Source organism: Crocodylus porosus, unplaced genomic scaffold (genome assembly GCF_001723895.1).
Source record: "Crocodylus porosus isolate Cpor-Errol unplaced genomic scaffold, CroPor_comp1, whole genome shotgun sequence".
Taxonomy (NCBI): Eukaryota; Metazoa; Chordata; order Crocodylia; family Crocodylidae; genus Crocodylus; species Crocodylus porosus.
In genome coordinates, this window is record NW_017728906.1 from 150885747 (window position 1) to 150905267 (window position 19521).

General features: G+C 42.0%; 1 protein-coding gene across 4 annotated transcripts in view; it reads right to left on the bottom strand.

Annotated features, from left to right (window-relative positions):
* ESD (esterase D) overlaps nt 1–19521 on the bottom strand; it is a 105637-nt gene that overhangs the window by 8401 nt on the left and 77715 nt on the right. For 2 of the 4 annotated variants that reach the window (XM_019529926.1, XM_019529928.1), the window contains 5 exons: nt 16151–16226; nt 14853–14941; nt 12894–12992; nt 9128–9252; nt 8058–8177 (listed from right to left, as the gene is read on the bottom strand). In XM_019529926.1, coding sequence (XP_019385471.1) covers nt 8058–8177; nt 9128–9252; nt 12894–12992; nt 14853–14941; nt 16151–16226 — 509 coding nt within the window. Of the gene's footprint in view, nt 1–8057; nt 8178–9127; nt 9253–12893; nt 12993–14852; nt 14942–16150; nt 16229–18052; nt 18090–19521 lie in introns of those variants that run through there. The other 2 variants (XM_019529930.1, XM_019529929.1) reach the window with 2 other exon arrangements.

The following is a 19521-nucleotide window of genomic DNA, read 5'->3' on the forward strand; positions in this document are numbered from 1 at the left end:
TTTTAAGAGGAGGTTGGATGAACATCTTGCTGGGGTCATTTGACCCCAGTATTATTTCCTGCCATGGCAGGGGGTCAGACTAGATGATCTACTCAGGTCCCTTCCGAGCCTAGAAACTATGAAACTATGAAGTGGTTATTCCCCTCTATTCAGCACTGATGAAGTCACATCTGGAGTACTGTGTTCACTTTTGGGCACCCCACTATAGAAAGGATGTGTACAAAATTGGATAGAGTCCAGTAGAGGGCAACACCAATGGTGAGGGGGTTGGGGGATATGACTTATGAGCAAAGGCTGAGGGAACTGAGCTTCTCTACAGAAGAGAAGACAGAGGGGATTTAATTGCAGACTTCAACTACCTGAAGGGGATGAAAGAGGATGGACCTAGACTCTCAGTGGTGGCAGATGACAAAACAAGGAGCAATGGTCTCAAGTTGCAGCAAGGGAAGTTTAGATTAGGAAGAATTTTCTCATTAGAATAGTAAAACACGGGAATAGGACACCCAGAGAGGCGGTAGAAGCTCCATCCTTAGAGGTTTTTAAGACCCAGCTAGAGAAAGCTTTGGCTGGGATGATCCAGTTGGGGATGTTTCTGCTTTGAACAGCGGGTTGAACTACACAACCTCCTGAGGTCCCTTCCAACCCTAACTTTCTGTGATCCTCCATTTTTGTGGTGCATTGGCCATTTTTATCCAGAGACCAATGTATTAATGTGAAGCAAGTTACTATTCATGATGGGAAATTTGTATATATCCCACAACAAATGCAGCATCTGGGAGAGGCCTCAAGCTACATTTGTAGTACTCTGAATAAGAAAGTTCTCTCTCTAACCCATAGTGTTCCATCAATGTCCTATGAGATAACCTGGGGTATGTTCCTTTTTGAGGCACATAAGAACACAACTCTCCAAATCAAAACAAAAAAACCCACTATAAGACCACAAATAGGATGTGAATATAGGATGCACCACAACTAGGCATCCTACTTCATCTTCAGGATACAATGCCCTCAACACGTACTTTCCTCAGCACTTGATGCCAGCTTGTTTCCAAAAAAAATTGAAAACTTCCTTCTCAGAGTCACAGAGAAGTGCGAATCAAGAGACACGCTAACTCAACTCTAATTGCACAATTCGCCCACAGAGTTAAAAAGTCCTCAGAATAGGCTCAAACAGTTTTATGCATTCTGCTTCATTCTACTCCACCACTGAAAATTAGAATAGAATTGATTTGAATGCCCCTCTTCCATACAGCTTAAGTGAAATCATCTGACTGCATCATCCTTGTAAGATTTATTCACCATTCAGGGCTCACATAGACTGAAAAAAAAAAATCAGGTTACTGCTGACTGTATTAGGTATAAGTTGCTAGGAGTTAGATTTTGCTTGCAGAAATGGGACCAAATGTGTAGCATGCTGCAACTGCATAACTGCTGCATTGCTAAGTAGTCCCATCTATATAGAGAAGACCTAGCCTGATCCTTGAATGTTCTTCTTCAACAGATCTTTATTTGAATTTCTGAACCTAGAGCAGCCAGCCAGGTAGAAGTAAACCTGTTTTTCCAATGGTACAGATCACATCCTACAACTGAATTCATGAAATGCTGGACTAGAATTCTGAACAAATTACTCTACTTTTTGTCCTTTCTGTTCTAGGTCATTTTCAAACATTGACACCGATGTAAGAAGAGAATGTGTCCGTCCCCCCCCCCACCCCCGAGTCCTCACAATGAAATCCAACATTCATTAGCTTTCAGGTTTCCAGGTTACCAGTCCTTTAGAGCAGTAATCATCTCTCTGTTAAAGCTGATGACAATACCGAGCCAGTTTGGGTCAGAGGCGAGTAGGCAGGCACTGGAACCCAGACACCATCACTTTATCCAGCAGCTGGGGAAAGTGACTGCTGCCAAAGTCCCATGTCTGTGAGCCATATCAAATGGCTCCACAGGCTGTAGGTCTGGGGTGGGAAAAAAATACAGCCTGAGGGCTGCATCCAGTCCACTAGGCCATTCTATCCAGACAGAAGCCAGGAGCAGTAGGACCCAGGGAAGCCATGGCAGGATCCTGCAACAGCAAGGCCTGCTCGGCTCGACCCCCACAGCCTGAAGCTCCTGCCTAATAGAGGCATCTGACCTGGGACCATGGGGCAGGAAATTCTGGTAAGGGGTAGGGGCAGGGAGGTAGAGGAGGACTGCGGGCGATTGCCACAGTCCTTGGGGTCAGGCCAGCTTCTGCCAAGTCCAGTGGTCAGGCCGTGCAGCCTGGTGCCACTGGACTCAGAGCAGCTGGCCAGTGGGAGGACGGTCAGGTAAGTGGGGAAAGCAGGTGGGCGTGCGGGAGCGCAGGGTCTGTGCCGGTGTCCCAGGGGTCTATAGAGCTGGGCTGGGCTGTGCCAGCAGGGAGAGAGGGGAGCTGGACTGGCTCCACAGAGCCCCTGACAGCTGGGACCCTGCGCTCCTGCCAGCCCGCTCTGGGCCTCGCCAGCACTAGCCCGAGGCCACCAGTGTGGGCTCCGTGCTTCTGTCTGGCTGTTGCTGGCTCCCACACACTCCCAGTCCCTCCCACCCCAGCCTCGCGATACAGGTAGGAACCAGCACACGCAGCCCAGATCCCGCGTACTCACCCTCTGGGCTGAGCAGCAGCAGCACAAGGCAAACTGCTGTTCAGCACAGGGGGAAAGCGGCCCCTCCCCCTCCCTCTGGCCAGTGCTTTCTGGTGCAGCTGCTCAGAGCTGGCACAGGGCTGTTCTGCATCTCTACCGTGTCACCTCTGGGCTGCCCTGTGGGAAGTGCTGGCAGTGGGAGGGGGAGAGACAGCTTTTTCCTTATGCTGAGCACCAGTTGGTCTTGTGCCACTGCTGCTCAGTCTGGGCCCCAGCGCCGGCTCTGGGCTTGCCCATCTGGGCTGAACAGCAGAGGCAGCAGCAGCTGGGCAGAAACTGCTGCTTGGCATGGGGGAAAAGAAGCCCCTCCCCCTTGTTGCCAGACAGTTTTTTCTGCGGCTGCCCAGACTGCCGTGCTAGGTTATGGCGCAGCTCATTCACCACCACCTGTGAGCTGCCCTGCAGCTAGTCCACACTGTCACTGCTGCCATGCTGGGAAGCCCAAAGCCAGCAGTAAAGGAGCTGCAGGGCAAGCCAGTGCTCCAGGTGGCCCCAGCAAAAACTGCCTGGTGGTGTGGGGGATGAGCCACTTTTCCCCATACCAAGCAGCAGTTTCTGCCCAGCTGCTGCCGCTCAGACCCAACAAGCAAGCCTGGAGCTCACATGGGGCACACAGGGTCATGGCTGCATGCACTGGTCCCTGCCGCTACTGCTGCATGCCCAAGGGTGGCAGGACACGCCACAGCTGGGCAGTACAGAGTTGGCACGGGGCATGCTGGAGCTGTGCAGTGGTGGGGAGGTGACACAGGGAGCTCAGGCTCTAGGCTGTTGCAGGGTGGTGGAGGGTGCTGACTGGCTCAGGAGGGCGCATGCAGGGGGCTCCCATGCACACCCTACATGCCTTCAAATCCCTCCTGCAAATCCCACAGCCACAGCCTCCCCCCACACAATCATACACACATCCCTACAAACCCTCCATACCAACCCACCCACAGCTCCCCAGAAACCCCACACCCACCCATACCACCCTACACACTATACAAGAATAAGACTGCCTTTTGAGCTATTATGCAATCACTTGTAGATATACAGCACAAACACACAGACATCAGGACAATTAAAAAAAAAGAAATTAAAATATATTATTGTAAGTGTTTGATTTTTAGTATATAATTTGGATTTTTTTTCCATTCTAAGATGGCAAACCATCTTCCCCGAAGGAATACTTCCAGGGACAAGGGGAGGGACTTCCAGTGGTGAAGGCAGAAGTTAGGGGTGGGACTTCCAGTCCCAAAATTGCGACCGGGGCAGTGCGTCTGTCAAGGGGCAGGGCTGCATGGGCAGCCCTCAACAGCTTGCCAAAACTCATTAAGTGGCTCTCCACCCAAAATAATTGTCTGCCCCCGCTGTAGGCTGCCAACCCTTGGTCTAGAATATGATGTGGAAAATAAGAGTCACGTTTATAACCTTTCCCTGATCAAAGATAGTATCTGTAAAGATGAGACTCATATCAGTAACATAGCCCTGGGAGAGGAAAAAATGTTCCTGCATGTAGAATATGTTTGCATTTACACTCAAGCTATCTGTGAACCTGTCGGAGAACTTTATGCTTTGTTTATTGAAGCCTCATAGTTTGTCCTCTTTCTTTAAAGAGTGAGTTCCATAAGCAGGCTAAAGGAGGTGAAAATTATGAAGATTGAGGGAGGGTGCATCTCATGCAAAGACTGTGCCATCTGCCTTCATTTCTACCTGGTAAGATTAAAACTGGTTCAGATTAAGAGAGCCCCTAACAAGTTCAGACCTTCATCCTGAAAGCTGTTTCATGCAGAGCCTCACTGAAAGTGAGGCATGGTTCCCACTGTAAGGAACAGCCTAAATCATAGAGGCCTTAGATGTTAACCGGAAATTGAAAGAATTTTTCCTTCATTATTAATGTGCAGAATCAAAAGATTACTGTGTATTAAGTTCAATGGTGGACTACAGGAACTGCACGTAGGCACTGAGGATGCTATCGCATAGCTTGGTGATTATGCGCAGACTGACTGAATTTAGAAATCTCTACTTCCCTGAACGGGAGCACTTGCTAGAGATGCCATTTTACCCAGGCAGAGAAAACTATTTTAAGAATTCCACAAAAGGAACTTGTAGCCATCAAAAACTAACTCAGTGGATCAAATGCCACACTTGGGATCAGAAAGCAATTTTTTCCTTACAGTTAGTTTAATACAAACTGCAGGTCTTTGCCTTTCTTCAACTTGGCCCTCTTCCTTGGATCTCAATCATATTTTATGCTCAAGCAACAGGACAATGGGACCTCTCATCCCCTTGCTTTACCTGTAGCAGATCAGGATGCTCTTGGGGGTTTTTTGACAGGGTTGACTGTATAGTTTAGTACTAGATCAGACAAGCACTTGAATGGGATGGTTTGGAATGATCCTTCATTGGATGGGAGCTGCACTACTAGCTAACTTCCTGAGGTCCCAACTTTTCTATGATTCTATTATGTTTTCCCCCACCATTTTATACAAAACTAATCTCCAATTATCTAGTGCTTTAAATTCCTCTAAAGTTTATCCTTAACCAACTGTTGTAAAGAACTCTTTCTTCCTACAAGCATATTCCCTGTGAAATTTGAATTCTTAATAGGAAACAGAAATAATGCTCAATGGTCTGAAAGAAGAAAGTTATGTTTATGAGAAGCAATGACATCTTCCAAAATGATAAACATTTTGAATAAGGAGGATGTTTCAGATGAGGGATGAGACACATATTCTCATTATTTTACATTATTTTGAATTAAATACATATTAGATTTTAATTGTGTTCTACTGTTGTTTCAGTTGAAGGGCAGAAGATGATCCGAGACGCATTACTTTGGTGACACAGTCAACCTTTCCAATTGTGAATCTTTTGGGTTTTACATACTTCTATAATCTCCTGCTTTCTAAACACTGTAACCGTCTTTGCACATGTGAATTATGGTGTCTTGAACTCTAACTCATTACACAGTCTTGCACAGATCTGCTACTGGAGCGCTAAGTGAGAAGGCAAGGCATTTGCCCAGCAACGTAAAAAAGAAGGTAACTAAATAAAATAATCAAAAGTTCATTTTATTGCAAGAAATAATGCTTACTGGAAGAAGAATTACTTGGAAGAAGTATCTGTAAATTAAAGACCGGTTTGAAATAGGCAAGAAATATGACTTTATAAATTAAAGAATGTCTGTTCTGACGATGAACATGCAGTATGAAACTGGTAAGAGGGGAATTATATTTACCTTAATCTAACAGGTATATGAGCATGAAAGCTACATTGTATTATGAGACGTACTACCCCCCCTTTCTCCTTGTAAGTGCTTTGTTGCCAGAGCAAGAGCTAGCGTGGTCTAGTGGTCCTCTTAGACCAAGTCCCATTGCCTTCTGAGAGAAATATCTCCGAATATGTTTAGTCAGAGAAGCACCAGAGAATTCTACCATAGAGGGGATACAGGTGTGGTACAGCTGTTTGGAAATTAAAATTCAGATGATTTTCACAGGCCAGGCACTTATTTTAACAATCTCATTATCTCCCTCCCTTCATTATCTCTCCCTAAGCTTCAATCACATACAGAGATGACTTGTTCTGAAATGCCGGTGACAGGCTGCTTGCTTCTTTCAACAACAATAGTGCTAATGCTTCTGCAATATTCACAGGTACAAGGAACAGCCTACATATTAGTTAAAGAGGACTGCAATTTGTCACCCAAAAGAGTGAGAAAAAGGCTCTGCAGGGGGTCATTACAGATACCTTGTCATTCTGTATTCCTCAGGTAAGAGCCTATGTCAATTTGAGACATCTACTGTGTTAGAATTTAGATTGCTCTGCCCTGACCTCCAAGTTAGCTGCCCAATTGTTCATTTTTCTGTATTATATGTGTTCTAATATAATTTTATAGAATGGAGACTCTTGTGTATGTATTAGCTTTACTTAATTTGATACAAATGGGTGAGGACCTACTTAAGTTGCCATTTCATGATTTTCACAGAAACTGTAAAAATGGCAATCTCCACGATCACTGTGAAAAATGAATTGGCCGCATTTTCCCCCAGAACTGGCATTAAAAAATGCTTACCAGAATATAAAGATTTAGATTTAAATTTAATATTAGATTTATAATAATATGATAATTTATATAATAGTTCCACAGAATTTGCTATTTAACCATGCGGTTTTTGCCTCTTGACCAAACAGCAGTGTGGGATAGGGCTGCCAGGGCCCCTCCACCAATCAGCAGTGAGGGGCAGGACTGCTTCAAAATGCCTGTGAAATTGGCTCTGTGATCCACAAGCAGCCTGTGAAAAACCCTTGGTCTCACCACAATATAAGTAGGTCAAATGGGCAACGTGTTGCATTTAACCTTGGGGAATTTATCTTACCTTTTCCCCTTGCTATGTTCTGTAGTTCATTAGATGACTCGGGAATAGATCAAATAAAAGCAACAGACATTGTAATGCCTACCCCTTTTGGTGCCTGGCTCAGTGGCTCAGAATAGGATCCAAAGCCCAGAGGCTGCCTGTACAGCTTGGCACCACAGAATGGGATCCACAGCATCTGCTAAGAGAGAACCTGCCTGCAAGTATCTGATAAAATAAATAAAAAATAATAATTCCCTGAGCATAAGGATACAACCCCAACTCCATTCTTTCTGGAGTCTAGGTGCCCACGTCAAAGCTGCAGGCCGGCATCTCCATCCACTCAGGAGTCTAAGCCCAGAATCCTTCTTGAAGGCAGATGCCTCCAGCCATTTTCTCTCTCTCAGAACTAAGCAGGGATCATTCTTTTCTTTTAAAATGCATGAGCCAGGATAGTAGCAGTGGTGGTGCTCCCTACCCTTTTATCACAGCACTTGACTACGTCACTTCCTGATCACCAGGTGGGATAAGGAACTCTCCCTCCCTCCTTTTGAAGTTGGGCCGCAGCGCAGAAAGAATCAAGAGAAAAAAGTACAGAGACCAACAGAAGTGAGCCTGCATCATTAAGGATAACAGCTGTGGCATTCTGTAGTAGCTGGAACAAATGGACATCTGTAGGACACCTAATGCGATATAATAATCGATTTGCAGATAATAAATGTTCCAATTTAAGTAAGGGAGGGTGAAAAGCAGGACTACATTTTCAAATCACCTTTCTGGTGAGTCTATAATAATTTCTTTAGATTTGAACAGCCACAGCATTAAGACTTTATCTTCTTTCTTACAGAGAATGTAGCTCAATTTTTAACTTGCATCTTGTAGGGGGTTTTTTTCCTGTTCTTAACGTTTCACTGATGCCACGACAAACACCAACACATGCTGTGGTAGCATTCAGTGCCGAGAGATGCTCCTAGCAATTATCAACTCTGTAACAAGAGAATTTAAAGCAACATTTGATTTCTGACCCATTTCTCTTTAGAAGGTTGTGTAAAACTTAGTATCTTACTTTGTATTTTCCAGGGTTCTTCAAAGCAAGGATAAGAGCTCCATGGCCCCCCATTGAGTGCCCAAAAATAGACATCCTTTCTGGGTCAGTTGGAAAATTGGCATTTATTAGTTTAGGAAGCTGAAAAAAATAAACAGGAAAGTGAAAAACTTAGACGACTTACATGGTTACACTTTGCAAGTTACACAACTTAGTATGGCTCTGCCTCAGTGGTTGGCAACTTATGGCCTGAAGGCAAGATCCAGCCCACCAAGCAATTCCATCCAGGCTACAAAGCCAGACATTAGTCATTGGGTTGCACAGGTATCAGGATACTGATAGCAACTAGGTCCCGAGCAACAGCTTGCCTTCCCTGCCCCAATATGCTTTAATTTTGGCTGTTGTTCCTAAAAGACTGCCACCCCAATCTACCTTGCTGTTTTAGTACAGCTAAAATGATTCTGAGACCAAATACACAGAAGAAGTATTTTATGGCATGCACTTATCAGGTTTAAACAGCCAGGATCACACTGAAAACTATCTCAACACCACTATAAAAATGACAAAGGGAAGCATTTTAAACATCTGATATTAAGCAATAATATATGCAATGATCTACAAAATGCTGGTTAATTAGCCATGGAATGGCAGTCTTTTTCTGCATATATACATGTAGAACAAGAATTTGAGAGTTCATTCCAGTTTTGTTCTTGTTTTAACCAAATCCATAAATGTGTACATGTCCTTACAAAGAGGTAGAATGCCAGCCTGTACTTGAGAGACTTTTTGGCCTCTGCGTTTCAGTTAACGTTAGTTTTTAAATCAGGACCACACATATGGTAAGTTAAAAGATAGCTTTTTTTTTTACTCATCTTTCTAAAGACATTTAATCAAGGATTCCTTTTTGCAAGTAGTAAGATGTGACCGCTAATGGAAACAGTCTAATTCTCATGTGTAAGCAGCCTTCTCGCTATAATGAGCGTTTCAATTAAAATGCAGGCAGGCCCCATTAATCAAGACAAAACAGTCAAAACTAATACAATGAGACGGATTTTAATGTATTTACTGATACTGATTTAATCAAAAGTTACCTCATCCTTGATGTACGAGTACATTCTATAGTTGGTTTTCCAAGGCTCTTCAGTGGCATCTACATAAAACCCAGCACCAGTGCCAAAATCCCAGCTCTCATCTTCTCCTTCAATATTGCAGCCACCTGCCATGGAAAAGTGGTTCCACATTTGTTGTTCATCTTTATAAGATCTTTGGGTCCAGAGATATAATTTTCCTTACATAAACTACACCACTGTAAGGTGGACACAAGTTTCTTAACTTCTATATCTGTTTTCCCAACTGTAGAACAAACATAATTAAAATCTTCATGCAATACTTCAATGGTTCTGAAACTTAATTCATTAAATGTTGAAGTGCTTTGATATCTACTAAGATATAGACTATGCAAAGCATCATGGTACTTCTGACTTCTTTCTGCATCCTGTTATGGAAACCACTGACTTTTTTTTCCTTTAAGGCCAATGAAAGACAAGGACTGTTTTGCAATTACTTTTTAATAATCAGGTATTAAGTCAGCAGAATCCTATCCGACAGGCAATATCAGGTTATTTCAACTGAATCCTATACTGCCAGTTTACATCAGGATTGTCCCAACAGGTAGCTCATGAGGAGTTAGTGTGGCCCATAAGCCCCAGCGGCCGCCTCTCCCACTCCTATGTGGCCCGGGAAGGCTTAGGGGTCTACACAACACTGGCACAGCCCATGCAGGAGCAGAGGGCCAGGGGCTGCTGGCATAGTCCATGCAGCAGGGGCTAGGGGTATGTGGCCTTCATGTTGTGCAACCCAGGGGCCACACCTTAGTGCCTCATGCTGCCCCTGGCCACATCAAAATGGAAGAGCCCTGGTCTGCATTATGAACTGCTAAATCCCCATTAAACTAGGAGTTGGTAAGACACAAATATTATAGAATCCAGCCTATTCTTCTACCAACACAAGACTGCTCTTCATGTCTCTTAATACTCCGTCCACACTATTTTGCAGAAGTTTTTGGTTCAGCTGGCAGATAAAACACACCACTAAGAGGGCAAAAGTGAAGGACTAGCTAAACCTGATGAGAAGGTAAACTGCATTTTTGCAAACCTATAACTTTGTCCTCTCTCTTACCACCCCCTTCCTTTGCTTACCTGTTTATTCACCTGTTGCATTTTGCTCACAGGGAATATCTTGATTTTGTCCATTTCTCCAGGACAGAACAGCCCTGACCCCTGACTGGAGTCCTTAAGCACTACTGCAACAGCACTAATAACCATCTCATCATAGGTGCAGTAAGATAGGGATGGAAAGGGAAGGACTTTGGGAGGTCATCCAGTCAACCCCCCTAACCAGATAAGTGCCTGGCTTGGTCGAAAAAATGTCCAGTGACAGAGATTCCACATCTCCAGGTAGCCTGGTTCCACTACTTAACCAGCTAAGGGTAACTAAATGCTGTCTTATATCCAGGACTTCAAATAAATAACTCCTGTTTTAGACATTTTGTTCCAAGTCATGTTTCTATTACACATATTCTCCCTGCCCTCCCATACATCTGAAAATTAGACAGTGCAAATACCTCCTTGAATATTTCCCCAGAAAATATGCATGCTACTCAATTTATAATAAGGTAAGTAATAGTCTAAACTCAATCTGCTAAATCAGGTTCTTGAGACCTAGTCGGGGGGGGGGGGGCACACAGGCCGCAAGTGGCATAGGAAGCATACGTGTCTGTGTCACATGGCAGATCATGGAGGGGACAAACAGCACGTGGCAAATAGGGCAGGAAAAAGAAAGCAGAGCAGCAAATGGGACAGGGAGTACAGGGAAGGAAACAGCTAGCAGGTTGGGCAGAGGAAGCGGATTGGAATGGTGCAAGCTAATGTGTTGGTCCCCACTGTTCTAAGTAACTTAAATACAATGACAAGATTTGGCCACTGTAAATAAAGACCCGAAAGCACAGTCAGCATGAGAGGTCCACTAGAAAATCCATTTAAACAGTGCAGCAAAGGACAAGAGAGAGGCCAAGAAGTCAGTGCTAGAAAGGGAATGTATAATGCCTTCAAGGGTCAGGCATCAAAAGAGCCAGTAACTACTAGCCGCCAAAAAGGCAGCTCCAGGGATGTTACATCAAAGAATTAATCAGACATTATGGTTGCTGATAGATGTGAAAACAAGCAAACAAAAAACCCCATACTTTACCAGAAGAGACGTCACGTCAGTTTGATCAGGCTCGCCCAACAGCTGCACAGACTGCACACTTCAGTGGGGGGTTTTGGCACTTATCTAATAGCTGATTGAATCTAATAGCTGATTAAAATCAGCTATTAGATAAAAGTGCCAAAAAGCCCTGTTGAAGTACATGACTGATACAGATGCTGGGCGAGCCAGGTCAAACTTACAGAACACCTTTTCTGGGCAAGCACTGCACTCAGCACAGGCATACTGAGCTGAAAGTAAAGTGCTGTTTGTTGGGTTTCTTCACCTCTATAAGGAACCTATATAAATGAAGACTGGGCCATGTAAGTGACATCATATCGTCTCAGGAACCTATCCACATCCAGCCTACTGCACTGGCAAGAGTGGTTTTTGTTTTTAACTTTCAAAGAAGTGCCTTTGGGAAGATTATTTTTTAAGGCTTTGCAAATCACGGAGTGTGTATCTACACATGCAATTAATGTGATTCAATAAACTGTGGAGCAGTTTGAGCTGGAGAAAACTGATCTCAGGCACAGGGTCTATGCACGTGCCTAGGACAGCAGCGATTTGAGCTGGGGTGGAGCAGTGACAGGCTGGCAGGAGAGACGGGGGTCAGCCCCAAACCCTGCGTGGCAGTATCAGGTGGTGTCAGGCCTGGTTGGGGCACAAAGGTCAGGCAAGTTGTTCAGCCCCTGGATGGCTTGGCTGACCAGGCACAATTTGCACTTATGGTCACTATCTTCACATGTGTTTTGCTGCAGGTAATTACTCTACCATAAGGTAGTACTGTTGGGGACAGTATGGTGGCGTTAATTAGCTTACTGAGCCCTAATGCCAGCGCACGTGTAGATGTGTAGACAGTACTGCAGAGCTAGTTAGCCTATTCCATAGTAAGGCACATGTGTAGATGTGCCCAGTAAAAACAAAAGATACATGGCTCCATGTTCCACTAACTATAGTTGCGTGGATGATTTAAGTTACCAGTCCTGTATGTAGATTTCCCTAGGTGGCACATCATGTGACACTGGCAACATTAGCCACCTATCTATCTTTTTTCCTCAGGTTCTCCAACTTGTATAGATATTGCCTTTATGTTACTAGTTTTAACAGGGAGGCTTTAAGTTACAGATCATCATGTATATAACAAAAAAATAACCCAGAGAATTACACAAGATACAGAATCTATAGAAAGACCGAAGTTTGACATTCACATACAAGCAACCAATACATTTAGGCCAGAATCCTATTTCACTTAATGTTGACCAAAATGTAGCTTGAGACTACTGAGGAGTTATTGCACAAGAATGACCCCTGTCTCCTCTCTGGGTGCACAAGTGCCCCAATTATATGGACCAGGGGATAGGGGGGATATTTGTGCATCTTTGGAGGGTGATACTATTTCCATAATAGAAGCAGTTATGTTCCCAAAGAGGGTATTAGAATAAATCCTACACAACAGTTGGGTAACTCAGTTAGTCTTAAACTGCCCTTTGGTCATCTGCTAAATGAAACAGGATTCTGTCCTTAGTAGTAATACAAAGAGCTCTGTTCCCTGGAAATAAAAACACAGCAAATGATGTGCTAAAGGTTATCCCAAAATCTGTAAACACTTACGTGGGCTGGTGTCTGGCGCAACTATGATGAGGCCATGTTCAGCTGCAGCTTGATGAAAACCAGCTTTTGTTATAAAATTTTGTTCCGTGCAGGTTAACCCTGGAGATAAAAATATGACTAACTGCATACTACTCACAGCATTCCAGTTTCCAACATACACCAGAAAAGCTTTGGAAAAATAAATCTATTGCAACTTGGTAAACAGTTACATTTTCATGTCTGATTACCATAAGGTTTTTTTTCATTTACCATTAATCAAACATTGTTCTTTTCTTAATATCTTTGAGATTTTAGCCATAATTTCATTTTGATCATAATTAGGCCACAATACTCGTTTGTGCAGAGTCCCTCTAATATGCATTTGTTTGGCATGTACAGAATGTTCCCCAAATATTGCATATTTAGGACAGATGTCACTTAAGACAATAGCAACCCTAAAGTGCTATATTTTATCAGCTAGCTACTACAATAATTAAGGTGCCTCCAAGACCCACGGTGGTCCATGCTTGCTTTCTAGAGATCTAGTCTCTAGTTTCCAATCAGCTTTACAGAGACTGATTGCCTCCAATTTTAAAGATATGTGCTTGTACAGTGAGGTTACAATATATCCCCAGTTTCTGCTATATTACTTTTTTGCCAGCCAGCCATTGCCAATACAAATTTTACTAATTTCTAACAGTTTAAAACGGTAATTAAGAGAACATATCACAGTAACGCAAGTACATTTATCATAATTACATAGTGGCTTACTTGTCAAATTACCATAGGCTGGAATGCATTGCTTTTAATAAATAATGGTTAAAAAACCCTGTGAAAAGCTTATATGTTGAAGAACAGATGTTTCTGTAGGAGAATCCACATATCAAACTTGATGCAATGTGCTAATATCTATTAACAGGAACTGTCAGTTTGGATTTTAAAATCATGCTCATTTTTCTAGTCACCCCCCTGACAGGGTACTAGCATATTATGGTAATTCAGGCCCTCGTGAGTTCCAGATATTACCAAATCCTAAAGGATAGACACAAAATTTTCCCTATATTAAGTCTAATTAAAATAGCAGACACTTTCCCCTTTGTGACCTCCACCTCACTTGGTTAAGTCTGATATGGATTTTCTAATAGAAAATCGTAAAATCTACCCCCAGAAGAAAGACGTGGATGTGCAAATAATAGCCTATCGTAAGCTGTACAAAAGCTCCGTTCCCCCCCCCCCTTTTTTTTTTTTTTTACATACAATAGAATTCTAAATCTTTCTGAAGACTTTTGCCATGGGCCTGAGATCTACCAACAATAAAAAGGACTTGGATTATTTCTGTGAGGTCATATCTTCAAGCACTAGAAAGTTCCCCCACTCTGAATAAAGCTGTAAGTTTAGCAGGTTTGGCCCTCAAGGCCAGATCATTCATGCATGACCCGTGATATTCAGACCAGGGCTCCTGAGTCACAAATGTCTCTTTACCACCTTATTGTCTGCTCCTCTTATTTCTTTTTTACTGCATGCACTGTGTACGTGTCTATACTTTGCTTCAAGCAAGTATTTACAGAAACACAGTAACCACCAATGAGGCTTATTTATCATTTTTCCAAGTGTTTTCCCCTGTTGATCTGTGTAAATGTTAAATAATTTAACTTAGAGTAGCTTTTTTCTTCTAGACTGAAATGTGTATTCTGAAATTCACCTAAGAATACATGCACTGCTGTGGCTCTTTGCAAGATACCGATGGGGCATGTGGCTTCAGAAGCATTCACGACCAAGTATCCCAGCATTAGTATTATACCACATCACAAAAAAAGGATTTGAACCTCAATAAAAAAAGGTCTTTGATCAAATATAAAGTGACAATGGAAGTATCTCAGTTCCTATTCAGTTTTGCATATTTACTCTTATTTATTTTAAACTGAAACTATTAAAACTAACCCAGATTCTTTTTAAAATACGGAAGTTTACAGTACTTACCTGAGAGCCAGTACAGCATAGCGCATTTCCCACTTTCTGCCTTTGGTGGCAAATAGATTCCAAATTTCATTTTGCATTTCAACTCAATACTGTAGCAACAAAATATATTTAAATTCACAACACTGTACAAATCAACAAGACCATAATAACAATAGCCAAAAATGAAACATTTACCCTAGCATTTCTACCATCACCACAACACAGGGTTTGGTCACTATTGGTTCAAAGGATTATAATAATTTAAGAGTGAAAGGAAGTAAGTACAGAGTGAGTAACATGAATTGATAGTAATCTGTTCAATACATACTGACTATATTTCTATTATGTTTTAAATACATTACAGAAAGTAAACCATATCCTCACTGTCTTGCTGATAAAGAATCATTTGAAAATTGGCATTAGAAATCTGGAAGCCCAGCAATGTTTCACATAAGTCTAGCCTTAAAACTTGGAAAGCATATAGAAAGAAGAATGTTATTGAGGAATGTACAGAAATGGCTTGCATCATTTGCATTGCAGTATATATGACTGCTAGCCTCAAGTTTTTCATTGCCTTAGACCAACAGGCTAATCAACTGTACAGTTTCCTTTAGGGTAAAAGTGCCAAGATACTTTTTTTAGTTGCAAGTTCCTCCAAACATAATGTTATAAAGAAGAAAATACACTCTAATTTTAAAAGCAGGCAACTTTAGAGCCTCTAATAAACATTTCAATGAATCTGATTACATTTTTATTTTAGGCCACAGGCTAAAAAGACATAAATATATCCACCTAAGTTTGACTGTCATCTATTCTAGAAAGACCATCTTTCACTACAAAAACTGGCAGATTCACAGAAAGTGGTTATCTTTTGTAGACCACATATGATAACTTAATGTTCATCAATTTGCATAGGTTAATCCTTGCCATTAAACAGATAAAACTGATTAATGTTGCAAGCTGTTGGAAACTTCTAGTAGCATGATCGATATTTATTGCTTTGTATAAAAGTTTATATTCATATCTCTATGCTGCAAATAGAGCAGCATGCGCTTAGTTTTGGGAATGCTACATTTTCTATAATTGCTTTACAGCATTAGGCATTAGGATAAAGCTATTAAGATTTTTAAAATCTATAAAAACAATTAGTAAGCACAAAAAAAAAAAAATCAGTACATGCATTTCATATTAAGTATTTAATTGTTGTTAATACCCAGATTTTATTTTTGTGATTTTCTTTAGACTATGAAAATACAGAAAGCACGGATACCAGAGATACTCCACTAGTGCTGCATTTTCAGGTGCCTTATAATGCTTACCTGTCATGTTCAAACACCTTCTGAAAACCATTAAAGCACTTGTTGCTGGAAATCTGTTTCAGTGCCATAATCTTAGCTATAAACAAACAGAATCAAGTTACAGTTCAATACAATTGTTCTCATTTGTAGCAGATAAAGATTCCACAAATGGACTGGGTTTTTTTCATTTGCATTTATTTACTGCAAGTTCTCAGAACAAAGCATCTCCAGCCAACACACTTTATGACTTTGTATAGTCATTTTTCAGGTAAGCTACAGCAACTGAGCTGAGTTTTACCATGAAATTATCATGGAAATGTTTTCCAGATTTCAAAAAAATTATTAAGTTTACAAGAACTTTTCAGGCTTAACACCAGTGGTCTATTATAGAGTACTGAACTTTGTGGCAGTTTGGTAATCCTTAAAAAAAACAAACAAACAAACAAAAAAAACACACACACACCAAGAATGATTTTGAAAGAAGTGAACAGAAGCTATGAAACCTCTTCCTCATTTATTCTTTCGGCCATAAATTTGAGCATCTTGTTGTTATGAGGTCCTGCTCATCATCTGTCAGTTTGGCTGCTTACTGATGTTAAAAACAAACAAACTGAGCTTTACCAGAAGCAGCAGTGCATGAGGTATACCTGGCTCCATAGCATCTGCATCACTCAGGCGCTTCAGTGGGGCTTTTTGGCCCTTTTATCTAAAGCCGTTTCAATCGGCTATTACATAAAAGCGCCGCTGAAGCACCTGATCTATACTGACCTTGGGCGAGATGGGTTCAACCAATATGACGACTCTTCTGGGCATGCATGGGACTTGGCGCAGCAGCACACCAAGTTTAAAGTAAAGCACCATGGGTGGTGGGGGAAAGAGGGGTTAGGTCTGTAAGCATCCTTCATGTTTATTCACCAACATCCACAAATGATCTCCACTTTTACAATTTCCATTTAAAATCTACTATTTTGGGATCATTTTCATTCTTCTATTTTGGCAAACATGACCTTCAAAGCCTGACAAATATCAAAATCTTCTCCATACAATTAAATCCTTACCTTTGCCTTCATTTTGTTCATAAGATATTTCTATACATGTGTCCGGAAATATTCTTCATGTTGGAAAACTCAGAACTCGATTTAAAATATGTAGGCACCTCACTCCCATTGAAAATCCCTTTAAAATCAATACCTTATGCACTTGTTCTGCATGAATATTTATTAAATTTAATATTAAGCAATCACTGAAAAAATACAAAGTTGAGACCAAAAGTGGGAAGCTTCCCAGATGAGTGCCCTACCTACTAAGCCTTGAGTCATGTAAACTGTTGATCTTTTCCCCTAGCCCAATAGATTACTAATTCTCTTATTCATAGTAGAACAGCTTCAGCAAGGATGGTTGAGAATAGCCCCAGCCCAGAACAGCTTACAAATGGCAAATTATGTTACTCCCTTGGAAAGCAAGTGAGATGGTCCTGAACTCCCTCAAAGAAGGGAATAACTGTTACAACAATAACTAATAAAAAAGAAAAATCGGGAGTAATTAATAAGAAACAAAATTAAGTGAATTATGCATGTATCCAGTATGTACCCAAGTGGAGTACAGTAGATCTAGTATCTCATTTTATACTTCGTAATTTCTTTAGGCAGGGTAGTCTTTTGTTAAGCACTTCTGCAACATGTAACGGTGCCATGAGGTTATCAAATCAACATCTTTTTTGATACATGAAGACCCATTGGGTGGTAGTTTTTCAATCAGTTTGTCTTTTTTTTTCTTGTAGCACCCTGACTTGTCTCTTAGTTTCTTTATGAAGCCCAATAACGCACTGTGAATTAGAGACTTTTCAATGAACTGGTAGCCTGAGGCTGTTAGACTTTTAATCCACACTTCCTACATTAGATGAAAAAATGCTGTTTGCTTTACCTGCTTTATTGTCTGTACTTTTGTTCAAAACCAAGATCTAGTGAAATAAAAGGACACAATCCTGCAGAAGAAAAGAATTACAAATATACAGAAGGCAAATTAACAAGTCATAACTGCAGTTAAATCAATATATATTTTTTAAAAAACACTAAAAAGAAAGGGAATACAACATGGTTTTTGATAAAGCAGAACTCCCAAAGAGGACTTTAAAGGAGTACAAAAGGAAAATCAATTAAGAGTAGGAGAAAGGAATTAGGCAAACAGTATTTTAGACTACTGCTGAGGAAGAACTTTTCTACCATGGACACCCACTTGTCTATTGAATAGTTTCGGTGCCCGCAAGTAATTTTAACTAAACAAAGCAGACACTACAGCAGGAGTCAGCAACCCCCAGCAAGCGTGCTGACCATGGCACCCACGGCCATCTGCTTGGCACACCACCGCCAGCCCAGCCTCTAAGCAGCTGCTGCTGCCAGCCACAGAGCCCAAGCTGCTCCCAGCAGGCAGCCAGGAGGCTGCAAGTCCTGCTGCAAGCAGACTGGCCTCCATGGGCCGGATGCAGCCAAAAGGCTGCAAACAGATGCTCCGGGCTCCAGCATGTTGGCATTCTGGCATGTTCCAAAGTAGACATTCTGGTTTTCTTGGCACTCTGGCCAAAAAACATTGCCTACCCCTGCACTATAGTGTAGGTAACAATCTGACATTAGCACAGGAATCTGAATTAACAGTACAGATTTGTCTGTTCTACATATCATTTTCTGATAAATGACATTCAAAATAGCTGAATTTGTTCAGCTGTAGCAAGGCAGGGGGTGGGGAGGTAGGGCGCGAGCAGGGCAACTGCCCTGGGTGCTGAAACCAAGGTGCTGCCCAGCTGGGGCAGGGTGCAAGACAGAGCCAGGAGCAACTTGGTTGGGGGAGAAGGGGTGTAGGGATGGGGAAAGAGCAGTTCCCATCTTTGCATGTCTTTCCAGGCAAGTGGGGGGAGAGGGGGAAGCATGTGCTCCCTAGATCTGTGCACAGGGCGACGGCGCCGTGGGCTTTGCCCCAGGCCCAACTTCATTGCTATGGCACTGCATTTGTTTCTGTAATAGGTGCATGTCTAGGGGAATGAGAGAAATCTGAAGTATTTCAGTTGGTAGGACTTGAAGTTGACATTAAATCAGTGACTTGTAGATACAACTGAAGAAAGCACAGAAACAAAGTTACAGCATTGACAAGAACATAAGAAATATAAAAAGAGAACAGATGAACCAAACAGGAAGATTTATGGAGAAAGGGTTAGGAGGCAGTTGCATATTCTATAAAATGGTACACTGATTTCCCCCCTGGAAACCAGATGGGGCAACTGGCAACTGACGCCCAGGAAAAAGCCAACCTATTAAATAGGTACTTTGCGTCAGTCTTTCATCAGTCCCATGGGACGCCCATGCCTGCTATGGGACAGGCAGATCCGGGTGATGGGGATC